General features: G+C 31.0%; 1 protein-coding gene across 1 annotated transcript in view; it reads left to right on the plus strand.

The window, feature by feature from the left end:
- LOC126734623 (von Willebrand factor A domain-containing protein 8) overlaps window positions 1–20922 on the plus strand; it is an 88087-nt gene that overhangs the window by 24419 nt on the left and 42746 nt on the right. Inside the window, 6 exon segments of the mRNA XM_050438319.1 lie at window positions 11944–12102; window positions 12154–12349; window positions 12403–12881; window positions 12883–13354; window positions 13407–13632; window positions 18747–18976. Of these exon segments, the coding sequence (XP_050294276.1) occupies window positions 11944–12102; window positions 12154–12349; window positions 12403–12881; window positions 12883–13354; window positions 13407–13632; window positions 18747–18976 (1762 nt within the window).

A 20922-nucleotide genomic window follows, 5' to 3' on the forward strand; every position in this document is an offset into this window, starting at 1 on the left:
CCTTTTTCTACCTACTTTGTTCAAAAAAAGTTAAAATTTTTTATATTATGAAGTGTTTTTTGCCATTTCTACATAAGTATTTGGCATCATTGCATCAGAGATGTTGCAAGCAAACAAATTGCCCAAAGTTTCATGGCAATGCTAATTCTAGCCTGTCAATATTCTAAGATTTCTGTCATTTTATTTTTAGTTTACTAACAAAATTTTAAGATAACTTAACAATATTGAGATAGTTGCTTTGTGCTTATTTATTAAAATGAGCATTCCCAAAAAAAGATTTTTATTTTTTTACTCAAAAACAGTGCATCAAATTAAAAAAAACTGAAGAAGACAAATTTGCTGAAAACTAATTTTATAAAGTAATTGCTCATTTCGAAATTACTGAGCAGCAGTTTCAACTTTACCATTAATTGTTCCCTTGTTTTTATCGTATTTTCGTAAACAATTAATTTTATTCAGTTAAAATTACCGTTAACATACTCTTTCACCGGTCTCACAAAATGCACAGGAGCACCATCTTGCATAAAAACCATATCTCAGCGCATAAAGGTAATTCTTCTAAATGATCAGTATGCTTCGGATTTGAAATATCGCGTGAATGCCTGTTTCAAAAATTAAAAATTTTCCGTCGGGTAAAACTCTAGACTTACTAATACCAGTTCTTGCAGCAATGTCTTACACTTATTTCTGGATCTTCAGCTATCTAGATTAACACTTTTTCTTGATCCACATTACGTCTATTATAGGTTAAAGCGGACTTCCGCATCCTGCTTTGGCCTGAATGAACCCGTTTCCCTAAGTCTCTGGTAAATGTTTTTAAAAAGTTTAAAACCTGGCCATAGCGAGATATTTGAAGTATACCTTTTTTAAGCAAAACTCTTTGCACAATACATATTTTGAATATAAAATTAAATTATGCCAAGACTAAGAAAGTTACGGAATTTAAAAAAAAATAAAATTGTTCCTGCCCCCTCTAAGACATAGCTAAAAAAAATGTGAATTTTAAGATTTGCCATATAAAAAAACATATTCCAAATTTTGCTTAAAACGATGAATTAATGCTAAATTTATGACCAAAAATCATAAAAATTACATTACAAGTTTACCACCATGTATCTTGATTTTCTTTGACTTTCGGGCTATGAAAATTTAACTTGTTTTTAAAGGAATCTGCTGTTAAATTATTTACCATTATTGTGATTCCTGCGGGTTGTTCAGAAATACATAAGGATCTATATAATGTCATACCTATAAATTTGGTCAGCCTGTATATTTATATACAAATAAGTAACGTCTCATATTCATTGACCAGCAACTTTATACACGTAAAAAAGCAAATGTAAATGTTAATGTATCGAAAAAACTGGGGAAAATAAGTTAATATAAATATACACGGTGTTTGGCGGAGGGTTAGCCAAACTTGGTGGGCATACAGATAGGCTCAGATAGAAGATATTTTCTTATTAAACTTGTGTTCTAAAAGTCTCGGGTTTTTTATATCATTGATTTTGTGTTATTTTCAGGATTTTCAAAAAATTATGCCTTTTGACATCTTTAAATTTTTTCAGCATATTTTTCACATTTTTTTTACATTTGCATTTAGTTTGTAATGTATCCTGAATCTAAAAAAATCAATATCAAGTACAAATAATACCGAAATAATTCGTTTTGAGCTCAAAAAGTTAACAAGTAGCAAAAAAAGTTGTGAAAGGTAACTTTAACTTGACGCAAAAAAAAAACTAAAATCTATCAAGATGTTCAGGTAGTTTTAAAAACATCTCGAGTTAATACTCTTTTCAATGATATACGATGTGTAACACAAAGCCGACTAACTTGCCACAATTCATGACTTAAGGAAAATACAGTAAAAAAAAAAATATTTCTTAAATTTTATGTATTTATTTCAAAATTACAAGTTTTGTTGAAACTGCGCTCCCCTGGCTCTTATACATGCCTTACATCGCCGTCGCATTTCTTCTGTCGTAAGGCGAAGTCTCATCTCTTCTCTGACGGTTAGAAAAGCGGCATTGATTCTTTGAATTAAGTGGTCTAGATTGTCAATTTCCACCTCGTACACGAGTTCTTTTGCACGTCCCCATACGTAAAAATCGAGAGGGGTTAAATCAGCGGACCGTGGAGGCCATGCGATGGGACCTGCTCTTCCGATCCACAAATTGGGAAAAGTATTGTCCAGAAATTCTCTAACGGCGACCCGATAGTGTGCAGGACACCCGTCATTCTGGAAGACGATTCTTCATTAAATATGGGTATATCAGCCAATAATTGTGGGAGATCATTTTGTAAAAAATGTAAGTAATTGTCCTCGTTGAGGTTTCTCGGCAAGTAGTGTGGACCGATGAGGTGTCTCCCAATCACACCTGCCCAAACATTAACGACGATATCGGCGTATTCTTCGGTAGTGTATGCAGCCATTGTGGCGATAATGATACGAAAATAAGGAAAGTCACAAAAACAATATAAAAACTCAATTAACAGCAACAATAACAACAGTATTAACAATCACAATAACAACTACAAAAACGATACAATACTAAATTAACGACTTGGATACGTAAGAAAGCTAAAAAGTTACACCACGACAAATGACAAATGTCAAATGACAACAACAATATGTGCTACATATCACAACAACAATCCCATAGCATGTTCCACGATCTCCTCATTTGACCTTTCAAAGAATCGATGCCGCTTTTCAAACTATCAGAAAAGAGATGCGTTCGTCTTACAACAATGGAAATGCGACGGCGACGTAGGGCATGAGTAGAAGTGCAAGATTGATATAATTTATAAGGTAATCGGCTTAATTTTTGTGCTCATTCCTAGCAAATAAAACGCCCTGTATATACAAGAATGTTAAATAATAAAACTTCCTTTGAAACTAAAAAATTAGCATTACTTTAATTTTTTTAAGCAGCATGTAGATTGTCAGAAAAGGTTTTTTATAGCAATAAATCTCTAATAAAATGACCACCCCGTACATATTGTTTATAGCCCTGTAAAGCTTTTTTTTTAATATTTTTTAATACGCTTTTTTTAATATAATTCTTCTTTGCTTACAAAGAAATCAAATATTGTAAAAATCCAGATTGCGTTAAGTCTTACATATTTATCGATTTTTATCATTCTTAGATAGATAAGATTAACATTTTGTTTTAAATAGTTAGATTTTGGATATATACGAGTATTAAGGGTAACTTTCAACGTACTTTTGTCGAAAAATCAACCTAAATGTAGCATTTTATACTTCTTGCAGAAACAAAATCTTGTAAAAAACGTCATTGAAGGTATTAATAAAAATGCGTCTTTAAATTCCCTTTTCTGTCTAGTGAAAAAATTTCTAATTGTACTTTTTAATACTTATGCTATATTAACTTCAAAATAAAAATTCTTAAATAACTTAATGGTCTTCCCCATTAAATTAATTATTTTTAATTATAAAGCCGAGTTCATTTTCACGCGCTGCATAAAAATAATGAGTTCTCGACCTCAATTTTATAAAACCGCTATTTTAAAATCAGATAACATCGAAAAGCAATTCAAATAAGCGGTGAGTTTTATTAGGCAACCAATTTACACAACCCCTTATTGTTTTTTGACATGCCATGCAATGGTCGTTTATTTGTTATTGAACTATTTAATTTTCACGAATATTCTTGTGTAACTTCTATATTATCCGTGAAGCAAATTATATGCTTTCTATTCGAGTTCGTGAGTACCAGCCACTAAGGCAATAACCCGAAGAAGTTCAGAATTTAAATTTACATGTCACCTCACACAAAAAATGGATGGTATTAGAATGATCTTAATGGCGTAAACTTTGAATTAAACAAAGAAAATGTACCTATGCGCCAAGAAATTTTCGCACGCGAATAATCCATTTGACTTGCGCGACTGCCATATCTACAGTGGCAAAATGCAAATTAGAGAAGAATTGATCTGAGAAAAATGCTATTATGCCTTCTTAAGGGTATTAGAGTAACACATCTTGAACATAGTTTTCTGCATATAAGTATCATGTGAAATCTCTATAAAACTACTCTGAAACATTCTATTTAAACTCTGTGGAATTTGCTATAAGCCACAAACGACCGAAATGGAATAATTAAGTGTCTTCGTAACCATAATTATGCCAAACAAATTTACAATTAGAAGGTTGACTAATAATTGTGATATACTTTTCAGTTCACTATCAAGTATAATACGCAAATCTAGTTTAAATAATTTTTTGCCAAACCAAATTAGACTTTTTGTTTTAATCAATTTTCATGTAGTATCTATATTTGGCTTCACTTGCGTAGTGTGTGTATCTCAACTTTTATTTATTTTTTTTCTGTTCTTTGTTTCGTCAAAGTAGTAATAGTAACTATTGGCACTTTTGTACCTAATATTATTTTTGTGTTTGCTTTCTTAATTGATGTTAGTTATAATTATTGTATAACTTATATCCTGTTATTTGATTCTTCTGTTGGGCAATAAGTTTATTTATTTATTTAAAAAGAAGGAAACAGAAAAAATAGAAGACATAAAGAAAAATAAAATAATTGTAAGATTAGTAAGTTATGTTATGATAGGTTTTTAGCTATTTTATACTAATTTTATTTTATTGGCTACTGTTAATAACATATATCATATTAATAGTATTTTAAATGTGATAAAATTTAATGTAAAAAAGTTACGTTGGATGAAACGTAACGTATCGCGTCATCTCATCGACTTACAAGTGTTTTTGCATGGTTTTGATAGAGAATTTTCAGTAATCATCCTAACTGAAATATACATTTAATGACTTGAGTTTATTACATATTTTACATTATGATTTATCGTATAATAAAAAAACTCTAAATAGGCACGTCGGCACAGTTATCTATGTTAGACAAGATCTACAGTACGATGTTGAAATTATAAATCTTGAATTTTTTTAAACTCTAAATCTAAAATGATTTATAGTTAAAAATTAATATTCTTGCTACTTATCGTTCACCATGCATCCATCGATATTCAGGATTTTAATAGAGTAATAATAGAATAATAATGTTTATAGAAAATAATGAATAATAGAAAATAATGTTTTAGCTTGAAATATTTTAAGGATTTAAGATTTATTGAAATTTAAGGTTTGATTTTTAGGTTTGGGCTGGGGATATCAATATTTACCTTTTGAACGAACACGATGAGACTGAAAAATATAAAAATATTTTAAGTGAGCATTGTTTTGTATCAGCCGTAAATCAAATAACTCGTCCTGAAAGTAGATCTTGTCTTGACCATATTTATGGTAAATGAAAACTGTCGTTAAACTTTTTGAAATCGTTTATTATTAATCAGCATATAACTGCTTTCCAGCCATTCTTAATGTTTTATTAGATACCAATTTGAGCCTTAAAAAACCAAACGAAAGTCATGAAGAACTGTTTATAAATTAAAATAAGTTAAAACATCTACTTTTTAGGAAAGATTTAGGGGTATGTTGAAATATTATGGGTAATGTATGAATGAAACTGATCTTCACTGCAACCAATAATTTTATTTCATTCATAAAAACCCATTTATCTGAATGTTCATCTATAAAAAATAGCATCGAAAGATTGTAAAAAAATCCATGCATAAGTCCAGTACTTCTAAAATATTTCCACAATAAATATAAACTTTACAAAAATATTTTAAAATATCGCCATCTTATCGAACTAGCCTTGGAGTTTAGGAGGTATCGTAATAAACTAATGAAATTCTTGATAAAGCTCTTGGGCTGGATGGATTAAGATATGATATTATTAAAGAGTTGCGCACTCTTATTATAATTATCATAAAACCTTTAGTACTTCTAATAAACAAATCGTCTTCTGAGGACTATTTTCTAAGGATACTTTAAATCACGTTGGTTAAGCTTATGCTAAGTATAACAAAGGTCTAAACAACAATATGGTGTTAAATAATGAATGTTAACGGAAGATGCTTTAAATGGTTTAACAACCACGCTTTAGTCATCTCTTGACAGAGGTGAAATAATATTGGGACTGTTTTTGGACCTGGCCAAGACATTTGATACCGTTGACCACAATATCCTGGCTTAGGTGCCAACAGGTGGATATTGGCGGCAGTGTCAGCTCTAGTAGGCAAGTAAATATTGGAGTAATTTCTATATAAATAATATTTTTAATTTGCAATTACGCGCTTCGCCGATGACTCTGCCATATATTTTTAAAAGTGACTCATGGGTAGTCTCAACAATTAAGCAGAATCTGATATGATCAAAATGTGGTTCAAGTGGTTTTAATAATCAAAAACTAGCAATTAGTTTTAAGAAAACGTACTTAAAATGTACTAAATATTTCTCTTTCAGATAAACAGATGAAACTTAAATCTACTAGAAAAATCCATAGATATATAAAAAGGGGAGATATAACATTTCATTCATAAATTCGCTTTATTCACGATCAGAGAGCGGGGAGAGAAAGGCTACAATATCTATCATAAAAAGGACGAAGATAAAAGAAAAATCAATCGTTCAACAACGCATCGCTCTGTCACGTGGTATTCGACTATTATTTCAATCGACCAGTGGCGTAAGAAATGGCGTGTGAAATAAAACATACCCAAGATTTACATATATTATTATATTTTATGATATTTAAATACACCATACCTAGATATTTACAAAATAAGCTGTGTTATAATAAACACAAAAACATAATATTTACAAACAGTATTTTTAGACTGGAGTTATACTTTTTACATATTGCAATTAAATTAAAACTACGTTATATTTACATACTATACTAAAGTATAATATACAGGGTGTAAATAAATAAATGCGAGAAAATTCAGGGGCTGATTCTTGGGTAAATTTCAAGAAAAAAACTTTATATGAATGTATGACCTAAAAGGCGTAACTTTTGAGATACCGGGTGGTAAAAATTGAAGAAAAATTTATGTTTTTTTATAATACCTGTAAAACCCCTGTAACCAGTGATGTTCGTGTAAGGTTTAAACTAAATATTTTTGATGAAAAATATGGTACGCCACTTTTTTTTTTATTTTTTTTGTTTTTGTAATTCCCATTTATTTCTGAGCAAATTTGATCTCTTGATTTTCTTTTAACCGAGGTTGCGTATTCGATTTAAAAAATAAAATCCAACTACCTAAATCTATTACGTGTTTATTATTTTATTATGTCTAGATGTGATTCTAATTTTTGTTTTAAACCAAATGAAAAAAAATTAAATAACTATAAAAAATGTAGAAAATGACCACCCTCTGCTCGTCGAATTTGTCGACGAATCCAATAAAAAATTCCGGGAGAAATTTGAATTACGGCACGTGAATTAATGATTCGACAAAAAAGTTTTTAAATGACCCCATGTAGTAAAATCTAGTGGATTCATATCCGGTGACCGAGGTGGCCAAAACTGAGGACCGCCTCGGCCTATCCAACGATTTTGATATGTTTCGTCTAAATAACGTCGTGCTAATAAACTAAAATGGGCAGGAGCCCCATCGTGCATAAACCACATTAGTCTCCTAACATCTAGGGGTTCCGCCTCAAGAAGTCCTGTAAGTATGTCTTGGAGAAAACGAGTGGATGTTTCCCCATTCAATCTCTGTGGTAGAAAATTTGGACCAAATTCCAACCTATACATTTAAAGAAAATTGTTGTTGGTGATGAGCTTTAACTATGGCATGGGGATTTTCGTCTGCCCAAATCTGGTTATTATGGTAGTTAATGATTGCCTCTCTGGAAAAATTAGCTTTGTCGGTAAACAGAATCGGCCTTAAAAACTGAGGGTTTTGCTCAATGACTTCCAGACTAACATCCAACGAGAAAATTCAAAAAGTCTAGGAAAATCTCGTGGTAATAGAACCGGGACTCGTACGTGATATGGATATAAGGTTATCATCAGTCAGGTTATTCATCAATTAAATTAAGTACTGCTTCTTCTAATTCCGGTGTTCTAATATCGCGTTGACGTCCACAATAATGCTTTTTTAGTAGAAAAGTTCCAGTTTCTTGTCTTTGATGAAGGCGTGCAAATAATGTATGATGAGGTGCCATTCGTTGAAAATACATTTCAGCATACATTCTAGATGCTTGCATTGATTTTCCGTTAGCAAGACCATAAAAAAATGCATATCGGTCATTTCTGCATTTGAATAATTTGCCATTTTGATGAAATGGATCAAAATTGCACAAAAAAGTTTCTATTTTAAAGGAGGCAAGAACTGACAATAAACCAACAATTATCAGCAGACATTTAACAGATTAATATAAATTAATAGGTTAATTCCTTATTTGAAAGGTTAAGTAAAATACAAAAAAGGTTAAGTAAACAAGTTAAGTAAGTTTTTGATGAAAAATATGGTACACCACACCATATTTTTCATCAAAAATATTTACTTCAAACCTTGCACGAACGTCACTGATACAAATAAAAAAATTAGTGAGCCTCAGAAAATGCCCTTTGATGCATAGAAAATGCATACCAAATATTACTAAAACATCTACAGGGGTTTCACAGGTATTGTAAAAAAGCATATATTTTTCTTCAATCTTTACCACCCGGTATCTCCAAAGTTAGGACTCTTAGGGCATATGTTCATATAAATATATTTTTTTTCTTAAACTTTAATTGTTTTTTAGTTTCATAATAAATTCGAATATTAAAATTTGATTTTAAAATTAATTTAAATACATAAATTGGGTATTCTGCTAAAATATTATCATCAAAGATATGGTCACCAAATGTGTCATATACAGTACTAGGTATCATTTCCAAAGTATAATAAAATATATACGTTAACTATCCTCTCCTATATTAAGCATTACATACAAATTCAAATAAAAAGATATTATTCTTAAAATTTTATTTTTAATGTATACGCCACTGACCCACGCCATAATCGAAAAGACCAAGGTTAAGGAATCGTTTTTAATTACCTCCGAAATATTAAGTATGGATGAGAATAATCCATTTTCTTACACACTACTCATTGACGAACTATGAAAAATGTCTTTAAAAAAAGTTTTATGAACAAAATATCACTAAAAAGTACGAAAAACGCTAATAACAAAATAAATTCATCAACCGCAAGCGAGAAACATCCCAAGGAACGACTGAACGATATTTCCGCTGGGGCGGAGTTAACCCCTCGGACAACCGAGTATAGCCTTGCCGGACTGTTTTCAGAATAAATAGTCGTGCGAGACTCGCATGCTAGTGGAAATCGGTAAATCAGCGGAGCTATGGCATCGTTGCTAAGTAAAAATTATGGTTTCGGATCGCTTGAAAATGTAAACAGTTTTATATCCCCTTTTTATATATCTATGGAAAAATCAAATATTGACACAATGACTTTATTAATCATTTATTGGCAAGTATAAGGAATTAAAAAAATATTTTGATTTTTCATATTCAAAATTATTGTACATGTTACTAGTACAGCCATAGCTATAATATAGAAGTTTAGTATGGGGTGGTGCTTTTAAGACTCATTTAAAATCATTGGAAACAGTTCAGAAGTGGTTGTTAAGGATAATTTCCAATAGGAACAAGTATTTTTCATACAATGGTCTTTATCAAGAAAGTCCTGTGTTGGACCTTAGGCAGTTATTTTTTCAGTCTATTATCATTCGACAATTTAGAAGGCGAGATACACTAAGCAGTTTTTTATTCATTTAATACGCGTTTAAAAGATGTAGCCGGTTACTTACCGAAAGTAAAAAGTACCCTGAGGCAACGCTGTTACCAATATATTAGTCCTAAAACTCAATCGGAACATCCTTTTAACACTTACCAACATAAATTCAATACACCTATTAAAAAAATACTGTAAAATAATGGATATTAAGTTCATTTTTACAACATTCCAAGAATAAGTAAATACATTTTAAGTGTATAAACTATAATTGTTTCTATTACAAGAAAACTATAACTTTAATATTGGAAATTGTTTTTCTCAATTATTTTATTTTTACTATACAGCACAGATTGGGCTTTTAACTTCGAGTGTGACAAAATTGTTTCAGTAGAACTTTATTAATTTCATCACGTTCAGTTAAATAAACTGGATCGATTAGTAGAACTCTAAAATATTATTGATTTTTATTCTAACATTAGTTTTTTAACTCATGTTCTGCAGGTCCCTTCTTTAACGGGTTTTTAACGTTTTTATTTGTATTATAATTTTAAGTTTTGCCTTGAAAAATGCATACATATGGCTTTTTTATATATCTTATTTTATATTTATTTATTATTTTTGCTTATATTTATGTCTTGAATTTATTGTTTATAGGCTTAGAACATTGGAAGGCCTTTCAATGTTCTAAGTTTATAGGTTTATTTTTAAATTAAATTTTAACTATTTATAAGGTTTTACCTTTTGTGGATTCTTGGTATATTCCATTTATAAACAATTTACTTATAAGAAAAGCTATACAAGGGCTGGTTCAAAAAATAAAATTAGGTTTGAAATAACGTTCGGAGTTTGCCTTTTGGTTCCGTTCCTCGTGCGTCCATAAATTTTAGTTTTATTCCAAACAATCAGCTTAATTTGCTTTTTGCTACTGATCGTTTTATTATATTAGCGGTAAATGTTAATTATTTAGCAGAGTTTATTTGTTTAATTTAGTTTTATGTAGAAGGCAATTATTGTTGCACAATTTATCTATTTTTTAATGACAGACTGTTCACTTTTACCGTGCTTCGTAGCAGCCGTAAATTCGTCCCTTCTTAGGCAGGCGAATATTTGTTTTCGCGGCAATTTAAGATAAAGTTTAATAAATTTTGTACATAAAATTGGTCTGTCTCAAGTCATCCTAGTATTAGTAAACCTAAATAAATATTTATAATTTACTCGTAACAAAGGTTTAACCATTAGAAACAGCTTAGAAGTGGTTCTTAAGGTTCATTTTTAATAAATAAATTCGCAAGGCTCATTCGGAATTTGCTTTAACACTTACCAATATAAATCCAGTAAACTTATTTAAAATTAAAGTAAAAAGTGGATATTATATAAAAATTATAGAAGACCTAATTGATTCCAAAAATAAGAAAATATTTTTTACCGCGAATGTGACAAAACTGTTTTAGTAGAACTTTAATTTAATCACGCTCATTTAGATAAATTGGATCAATTAGTAGAACTCTTAGATATTATGGATCTATTTAAGCATTATTTTTTTTAACTCATGTTTTGTAGGTCTCTTTTTAATAATTTTTTAACGTTTTTATTTGTATTATAATTTTAAAATTTGATTTGAAAAATCTATTTGGCTTTATTTTTGCTTATATTTATGTTTTGTATTTATTGTTTTTACGTCTGTTTTTAGGTATAACTTTTTGCTTTTAGACTACTAACTAACGTAGTAGTTATACAATATACGAATACTTTTTAAAATATTATAGTTTTAAAGAATGAAAGTTAACACGGATAGTTAAATAGCAAAACTATAGGTTTATGGGGATACTTCGTAAGACGGGAAGGAAAACAAGTAAAGATGGTACCTGCCAAAAAGAAACGGCAGTATAAACTTATTATAGTTTTAATTTAATTTTTATTCACTGACAAGGTCTTATCTTTTGTCGATTCTTTGTTTATTCTATTATCAATTTATTCCATTTTTTAACAATAAATTTATAAAAAAGGGTTATAACAAAGCACAAAGAAGAAGGACAACGCAATTGCATAGCCGCAAAGAAATAATTTCCATATATTTCTCTCTTATTTTTTTAATGCTTTTCTTTCGTAGTTTAACTTTAGCATGAAATGATATAGGCACGAGCAGATTTACGGGGCGGTAACGAATTACCCATATTTACTGATATTTCCTTGATCTGTGACAGAGAGCACTGTTGATATGTATATCATTAGACTAGAAAGAGTATTAAGTAAAAATAAAGAGTTAACTTTTGTATTTTTTTCTTTTAGGAATGGTACAGAGAACTAACCAACAAATACACGAACGCCCCAAAAGAAAAATTAGAAAAACTTCTATCCTGCGCGTTTGCCTTATTAAATCAAGACTCGAAATTTCTGGGCTTACCGGACTTTCCGGTAGATAACTTACCTGCAGTGGCTGAAATACTGGTAAATTCAATGTTTTCATTAATTACTCGCAATACAATTGTGTGATTTTAGGACAAAAACCCAGAATTGCCAATTTACGATTTATTCTATAGACTCTACCCATACAAAACGTTTTTGTCCGACAGCGTTTCAAACATTGAAAGTTTACTAAACACATTCATAGACATTCCAGTTGCAGAAAATTCATCAGAAGCCACTTTGGCAACACAAATCAAAGAGTTTGTTACTGCAAAATTACCAAAGCAAAGTAAGAAATCCCTGATTTAAAAAAATATATCTTAATTAATCTTTACATTATAGCAAACCCATCCGAAGGTTACATACAAACATTATATCAAAACAAAATCTTACAACAAATGCTTCAGACGGGACAAACAACGGATTTCTGTCTTATCGGTCCCAGTGGTTCAGGAAAAACTATGCTCTTAAAACAAATGGCCGCCATTCAAAACAAAGATATAGAAAATATTGTTTTATACCAAGATATGACTTCACGTGACTTGTTACAACAGAGAACAACCCTGGAAAATGGCGATACTGTATGGAGTTTTTCACCTTTAGTAAAAGCTGCTTTAAATGGAAAAATTGCAGTTTTAGACGGGATCAACAGGATACATCCTAGCACCTTATCGGTGTTGCATAGACTAGTTCAAGACCGGGAACTCCAGCTTTACGATGGTAAAAGACTCATCAGCTTGGAGCGCTTCGATTTCTTACAAAATAAACTTAATTTAACAAAAAATCAACTGACCGAAAGCGGAATATTCCCTGTTCATTCCCGATTTCCGAATAGTAGCAGTAGGGGATCCTCCAAATATCCAATCAAAAGAAGGAAATTGGATGTCTCCCGAAATGCTCAGCTTGTTTGTATTTCACGATTTGAGGACTTTAAGTAAAATTGAGGAGATTCATGTTATAAGCTCGAAGTTCGGTCGGATAGACAAAACTTTACATAAAATAATCGATTTGGCTCACATTTTGCGAAGCAATAATGATCAATCCCTGAAAAATTTAGCAGGGCATTTATCGACTAGACAACTAATTAGGATAGCGGCTAGAATGAAACAGTTTCACACTGAGGATGCTTATAGTATGCTAGAAGAAACTTTCATGCTCAAATTCTTACCGGCTATCACAAAGAAATCTTTAGAAAAACTGATTTTAAACGTTGGAATTGCTCCTTCAGAGGACTTTTTGGAAAGGAATGAAAAGAACATAAGGTGTGAGGTGGTTGATGGTATACTTACTATAGGTAAGCATTGATTCAAAATGTTCATAGCAACCAGCAAAATGTATTTTTTTAGGAAATACGTCAGTCCCAGTGTACCAGACTGAACATTTAACAAAAGTGCCCAAAGTATTATTCTACGACATACCACAGCACGTAAAACTTATGGAAGGGCTCCTGCAGGACTTTCAATTAGGCTATCATTTGCTTTTGGTGGGAAATCAAGGGGTGGGTAAAAATAAAATCGTCGATAGGTTTTTGGAATTATTAAACAGACCCAGGGAGTATATTCAACTACATAGGTAAGTTATATCCACTTCCTCTGTTCATAAATAACCTTTTTTGCCTTTTTTTACCCACTTTTTGCCTTTTTGGGTGGATTACACTTGGTTGCATTTAAAGTATTTTATTTTGTCTAAGTAAGAATTTACAGCATAAAACTGTTATTAATTAAGTGTGAAGTGTTTAAGAACTTTATTCATATGTAAGTACTATAGACCTCAAAATGCTAGGTACACTGCGTACCATTTTAAGTTTAATTGTATCTCCCTTATTATTAATGATAGAAATTTGGGGTTTTCACAAACCTGTGTCACTTTTTTTATTAAACTTGTCGCAAAATAAAAATGGCTTTAGGTTTTAAGGAAGCTACCGAAGGTTTTGCGACCTTCTGTCGTGTTCGAAATATAGGGTGAAAATTACAAATTCACTGTTAAGGTCTTATTTAAAAGTAAACACCTGCTTTAAAGTCCAAAATCTCATAAACTAATAGAAATATTTTCATAGAACGAAAAATAGGATATAATAATAATATTATGAAAATGTAAATACGTTAATTATTCTGCTAGTTTTTGTACAATTTTATTAGTATTCTGTAGTTAAAGTTGATTCGTAGGGTTTCTTTAGGGTTCTACTTACGTTTGGTTTATTATTTTCATCTATATTGTTTAGTTTTTAAGTAGTTCATCTTGTTCGAGAGCCCCATTTTGGCCCCAATTTAGGTTATATTATTGTAAATCCCTGTAGTTCTAATTTTCTAGAATTTGTATACTTGCTTGCTTTGACTGTCAGTATTCTCCTAAAATTATTGGTCTCTTTGGGCAAAAACAATGAAGATAATTCTAAATATTTCGAAACTGTTCCATCGGGTTTTAAAAAGGACGCGCTTCGTGACAATTCATTCAGTTTTAATTGTTTAGTCAGTTTTTACCTTGGAAACAATTAAACGACAGTCAAGGCGAGTTAGGTTAGTGCTTTTGACGTTGACAATAAAAGTGTGTTCCCGAATTTCGTTGCAATAATAATAAAGGTCTTTTTATTTAGGAAAAAAAATACAATTACAAAGTTACTAGTTTAAAGGCGAGATTGAGCGCACAAAGATTCAGATATCTAGATGCCTATTCTTCCATCTAACCTAATTATCTATACTAAGTTGCAAAATATGAATAATATAAATGCTATAAATTATAAAGAGTACATCAACCAGCAAAAAAAAAAGAAAATCTTACAGCATATATGCCCACACAAGGAAAAACAAACAATTTCAACCTCTCAAACAAAACACATCACAAAGGAAAAGCTACAGTCTGTTACATGTACAGGGTGGTGCGATTTCGACTGTTTTAACAGAAAACTCGTATTTTCCGAACAGATAGAAAAAAATTGACTTATATGTCATGAGCTCAAATTTTGTAAAAAAAAAATTAAGGTTATCAAAATTTACTATGTCAAACTGTTGGCTCAAACTGCTAGAGGGCCTTTCTTGAATTTGGTCGATTTCAGTAATTAGCCATAACTTTTTTTATATTAAATATAATTGACTTCTGAAAACCCTTTCTCAAAGTACTTTTTAATGATAAATATTTTTATGTTATATATTTTTATACAGGGTGTTTCATAAAGTTGATATACCAAAATATTTTTTTTCTTATGGAACACATATTTTTTTTTTAATAAATTCTTAAAGCCCTTGAAATCCTCTTTTCAAAAATATATAACACCATATATCTCATTTTAGCTGTTTCCGATATTACATTGTCATTTTTCCATTTTCCAAGTCTTTTAATTTTTATAGAAGTAGGCTTTGGTAAAAAACAGCACACTTCTCCTGTCAGTAACATATTTGAATTTGCTGTATTTAGAGCTATATAGTGCTCAAATATTTAGAGAATTAAAAAAAAAATTATGAAAATTACGAAAAAGTTGACATGTTAAAGTGCTATTTTCTGTCTAATGAAAATTCCGAGGCAGCCAGTGAATTATATTTAAATACCTTTCCTGAACGTCGTCAACCAGATAAAAGAATATTTCCAGTGTTAAAAAAAATCTTGTGAAGCACGGAAGTTTTAAAAAGCCAAGGCCTAAAACTTATGCTGTTGTTGTTGAAGCTGAAATTTAGGAACTTAATATAATAGGTGAAGTTTTAGATCATCCTAACAAGTCTCATCGAGCAGTAGCAGAGGAAATAGGTGTTGAGAAAACCAGAGTTTAAAAAACGCTTAAAAAGCACAAATTTAAACCCTACAGGGTTAGGAAAGTTCATCACCTTCAGGATGGCGACTTTCAGAGAAGAATTGCATTTTGTGATTGGTATGTCAATAAGGGCAGATTGGACGAGAATTTCTATAATAACATTATTTGGACAGATGAAAGCCGAATAGACACTTCAGGAATATATAATAGGTATAATTCCTATTACTGGACTACAGAAAACCCACATGTTGTAGTACGCGCGAACAGACAGGGACCGCTGGGCTTCAATATTTAGGTTGCAATTTTTCGAGGTAGATTTTTGGGTCCTCATTTTTTTAATGAAATTTTGACTGCCCAAGATTATGTAAATATTTTACAAACATATATTGCACCATTTTTGGAAAATTTACCATTAGAGAGAGTTCGAAACACGTATTATCAGCAAGACTGTTGTCCTTCGCACAACGCACGAATTACGACTGATTTTTTAAATCAGGAATTTCGGGATCATTGGATTGGTACTAGGGGACCTATATTGTGGCCTGCTAGGTCTTGCGACCTAATGCCGTTAGATTTTTTTTATGGGGGAGATTGAAAGATTTAGTTTTTAAAGGAAGAACTATCGAAACACGGGAAGAGTTGCAAGTAGCGACTAGGCAAGCTTTTCGTACTATTAGACCTCTTGAGCTTATAAACGCTTGTAAATCAGTTAGAAAAAGGTGTTTATTATGTATTCGAGAAGTATGTGGTGTTCAAACTGAACACCTACTTTAAAAAAAAAGGTTCAAGTTTGTAATATTAGTTTATAATTATTATTAAACTCTGTAAATATGCCTAGAAATTATTGTTAATTGCTTTATTTTTTTGTAATATGTCGGAAAATATTAAGTTTATAATCTTATAATCTGAAGTAAATTTTTCCATAGCCTACTTCTATAAAAATTAAAAGACTTGGAAAATGGACAAATGACAATGTAATATCGGAAATATCGGAAACAGCAAAAATGAAATATATGGTGTGATATATTTTTGAAAAGAGGATTTCAAGGGCTTTAAGAATTTATAAAAATAATGTGTTCCATAAGAAAAAAATTTTTTTTGGAATATCAACTTTATGAAACACCCTGTATAAAAATGTATAACATAAAAATATTTATCAATAAAAAATACTTTGAGAAAGTGTTTTCAGAAGTCAATTATCTTTAATAGCAAAAAAGTTATGGCTAATTACCGAAATCGACCAAATTCAAGAAACGCCCCCTAGCGGCCAAAGAGTTTGACATAGTAAAATTTTAATAACTTAAAATTTTTTTTTTACAAAATTTGAGCTCATGACATCTAAGTAATTTTTTTCTATCTGTTCGAAAAATACGAGTTTTCTGTTAAAACAGTCGAAATCGCACCACCCTGTACATATGTATATTATAATATAGTCTATTGCATTAATTGTTTTTGTTATTATTATCCCAATAGAAAAAAGAAAGTAAAAAAACGAAACACCCACTAAATTATTCTTTATTGTTCCTGCAGTAATTTCTTAAAAATGTATTTTTCAAAAAGCAGCTTTTCTGGCAGCTATTTATAATTTTTGAAATTTGATAAGAAAATGATCTTTTATAAGTTCTTCCTTTATAGCGGGTATTAATATTGTGAACATCTGTGCGAAATTTTATTTTATTATATAAGTAAGGTGGGGATCTTAAATGAATTATTTTAAAAAACATTGAAGATCCGTGAAAAATCCTTGTGTTGCGCATACCTGGTTTCCTTAAGCCTTGTGGTTTATGGGGTTGCGCTTCCTTATACCATATATTAATCTAAGGCACGCATTTTGGAGTCTCTAAATTCTACTCCCTTCAGAAGTTCTCAAGCATGAACCATACGCTGCATCGCAATGATTAAGCTGTGATAGGACCAGCGAATCACACAGAATTTTTGTTTTTCTATTTAAAACATAACGATGTGGATAAATTTTTTTAACGTTTAAAAATCCTTTTTGAATACATGAATGTAAATGCTGCGTGAATCACAGGTCAATAGCGAGAATCAAACCCAAGCTCTTGTAGTGCTCGACGTGTTTTATAGGCTCGTTATTGATATGAATTAAGTCCCTATAATACTGTAAAAAATTCTTACGACTACCCTTGCCCCCAAACAGCATAAATGCTGATTCCATAGATTTTAATTGTAAGCAATGATTGATTATATGACGTTTATTTGCTCAAAATTTTTCAATTCATCATAAATAAGTATATGTATACTTACAAATAAACGTGTGTTTACTACACTAAAGCTAACTAATTATAAATGGCATTTGGACATTTTGCATATCTTTCTAGTCAGGTAATCTTGCAATAAGAAAGTTATAAGTTACAAACACAAAACAATAACGTCTAAGTTCGGGATGTAGTTTCACATTTTGGGAAAAATTCACAATTAGATTCATAAAGGTCGAGTTTAGTGTATTTTAATCTAACTTTAACTTTAAGACTATTTTTTTTTATAACATTTAGTATATTTTATTTATTGTTCACTAAGTCATGTAAAATTTGGCGACTTGTTTTCTGAATCCATTCAGAAAACAAGTTTTTTTGATTAACCACTAACGGCCCCATTCTAGGAAGCTTATCATTATAAGATGTAAAACTAATATATTTTGTTTTTTTTTTACATTAAGTGAAAGCCTATTCTGGAACCAATTTGAAATATATCTAAAATCTCTTTCAGCAGTGTATTTTAAATCTGGCCACGTATTTGCCGTATGCAAAATTGCAGTATCATCACAATAACTTAGAATCTCCCCATTGGAATTTATTTTTAAAAGCCTATTAACGTATATTATAAAAAGTAGCGAACCTAACGCCGTTCCCTGAGAGACCCCACATATTTTTGATAATATTCTCTGGAAAGCTTATTTTGTATCTTTTTTCGTGTTTTTTTTTAGAGACACGACAGTTCAAACCTTAACCACTCAGCCGACAGTGAAAGATGGAGTTTTAATATACGAAGATTCTCCTTTAGTGAAAGCAATCAAGCATGGCCATGTTTTAGTGGTGGATGAAGCTGATAAAGCGCCAACTCATGTAACTTGTATTTTAAAAACCTTGGTTGAATCTGGACAGATGATTCTTAGTGATGGCAGAAGGATAGTACTTGATATACCAGATGTCATAGGTAAATTTTGCATAATAAAATTGAAATTCAGTGACAGAAGGACAAAATGTCTTTGTGATTTCGCGCCATATAGATGCATCATCATACAGGTGCCGAAAATAAATAAATATAATACATTTACGAAAATGATAAAAAATCTTAGAATATTTTTGTGATTAAAGTAAAATCGCGTTCTCCTACAAATTCGGCAGTCGCTGGTAGCCGCGAAAAGGTAGCTACTACCGAGTCGCCACGACTATGTGTGTTCTCCAATACGCACCGCTTTACTCAGTCGCTGGCAGAAAGAGAACGGTGAATATTAGCAAAAAATCAGTGCTTTTAATGTTATTGCATTACCAGCCCGCAAAAGAAAGTATATTATTATCATTGCTCACACTGCAAGAAGTGCGTCAGAAGTGCCGGGTAAAAGAATCAAATATTTTCAAATCCAGGCAAGCAGAAGGATACGAGTCCATTCTAATAAAGAGACATCTTAACGAGTGTGAAACAAAATTTTACGGAGTTCTTTCGCATTTCACGACATCAATTTAACTGTATATTAAATTTAATAAAAAGTGATTTAATGATTACAGTTAATGCTTGCAATCGTGTCAAATGTCCTATAACATCAGTAGAAGGAGAAGGCAACGGTGTACTAGTAAGGCTAGTATCATAAGAGAAAGTCGAAAATCTGGAGGAAGTATTCTGGGAATGCAGTAACTGTAGTTCTGCATCCGAAACTATTCGGAAAATCTTACTCTTTGTTTCGGCTTTTACCAGTGGTGGAAAAGTTTTTACAGTCATTACAAAGCTCTTGAAGACTAAATCGATTTCATCTTCGGGAGCTGCAGGTTGCATAGAAGAAGACACTGTAATCTGTTTAATTAGATAGTCTGATGTATCACTATTTTTTGGAGTGTTTTGAAGATATCAGAGCTAATATCTTTCTTTCTTTTTGAAGCTTGACGTTCGGTACTGTAGTCCTTGACTTTAAATCGAAAGTATAAATGTTTTCAACACTGTCTCTAGCCTCCGAATTTATTGTCTCATCATGCATAGCTTCATCATTAGAGTTCCTACTAGAAATTTCTTTATTATGATCAACTTTTTCACTTGCATTGGTTAGAACACTAAAATAAAACATATTAGACGTAAGATATCAGGTAAGAGCTTTTCACTTTCGTCGTTCAAGTTCCACCGCCTCTAGAAAACTTAACTGCTCCAATAAAGCATTTCTTTTTCCATAGCACTACCCGTTGCTTGTGTATCTTTTTTTTTGTTTGTAGTAATTGTCATGTATATTTTTTGCATTATCTAACTAAAAATACATTTATTTAGACATTTCCAAATAGTTGCCTGTACTAAATAATATACACAAGAATTTATTTGTTACAGGTTCCTTGCTAGTGGAGAGTCATATAGATCTGTGGCGTTTGCATTCCGAATAAGTCACATATTATATTAGCATATTTGTGCCAATAGTATTAAAAAGTATATGTGCCAAACTGAAACCAATTTTCCTTCCTCCTATACCAGAACTGAACTTAAAGCAAAATGCTAGAGAATTTGGCATTTTCCCAACGTTGTAGGCGCTATAGATGGCAAACATGTGCGAATAATGTGTCCAGATAAAAGCGGTTCCCTTTTTTTAATTACAAACATAATTTTTCCATTGTGCTGTTAGCCATTTCGATGCTAATTATCAGTTTATGATTGTGGATATTGGATCCTACGGGAAAGAAGGAAATGCTGAAATTTTTGCAAAATCCGAACTTGGCAAGGCAATTTATGAAGACAACTTTAATTTTCCTGCACCATCATTACTTCCATATTCGAAAAATATAATGCTGCGTCACGTTATTTTAGGTGATGATGCTTTTAAACTTTATACAAATGTTATGAAACCCTATCCAAAAAAACAAACAAAGGAGGATAATAACATAGCAGTTTTTAATTATAGACTTTGT

This window comes from Anthonomus grandis, chromosome 3, assembly GCF_022605725.1.
Source record: "Anthonomus grandis grandis chromosome 3, icAntGran1.3, whole genome shotgun sequence".
Taxonomy (NCBI): domain Eukaryota; kingdom Metazoa; phylum Arthropoda; class Insecta; order Coleoptera; family Curculionidae; genus Anthonomus; species Anthonomus grandis.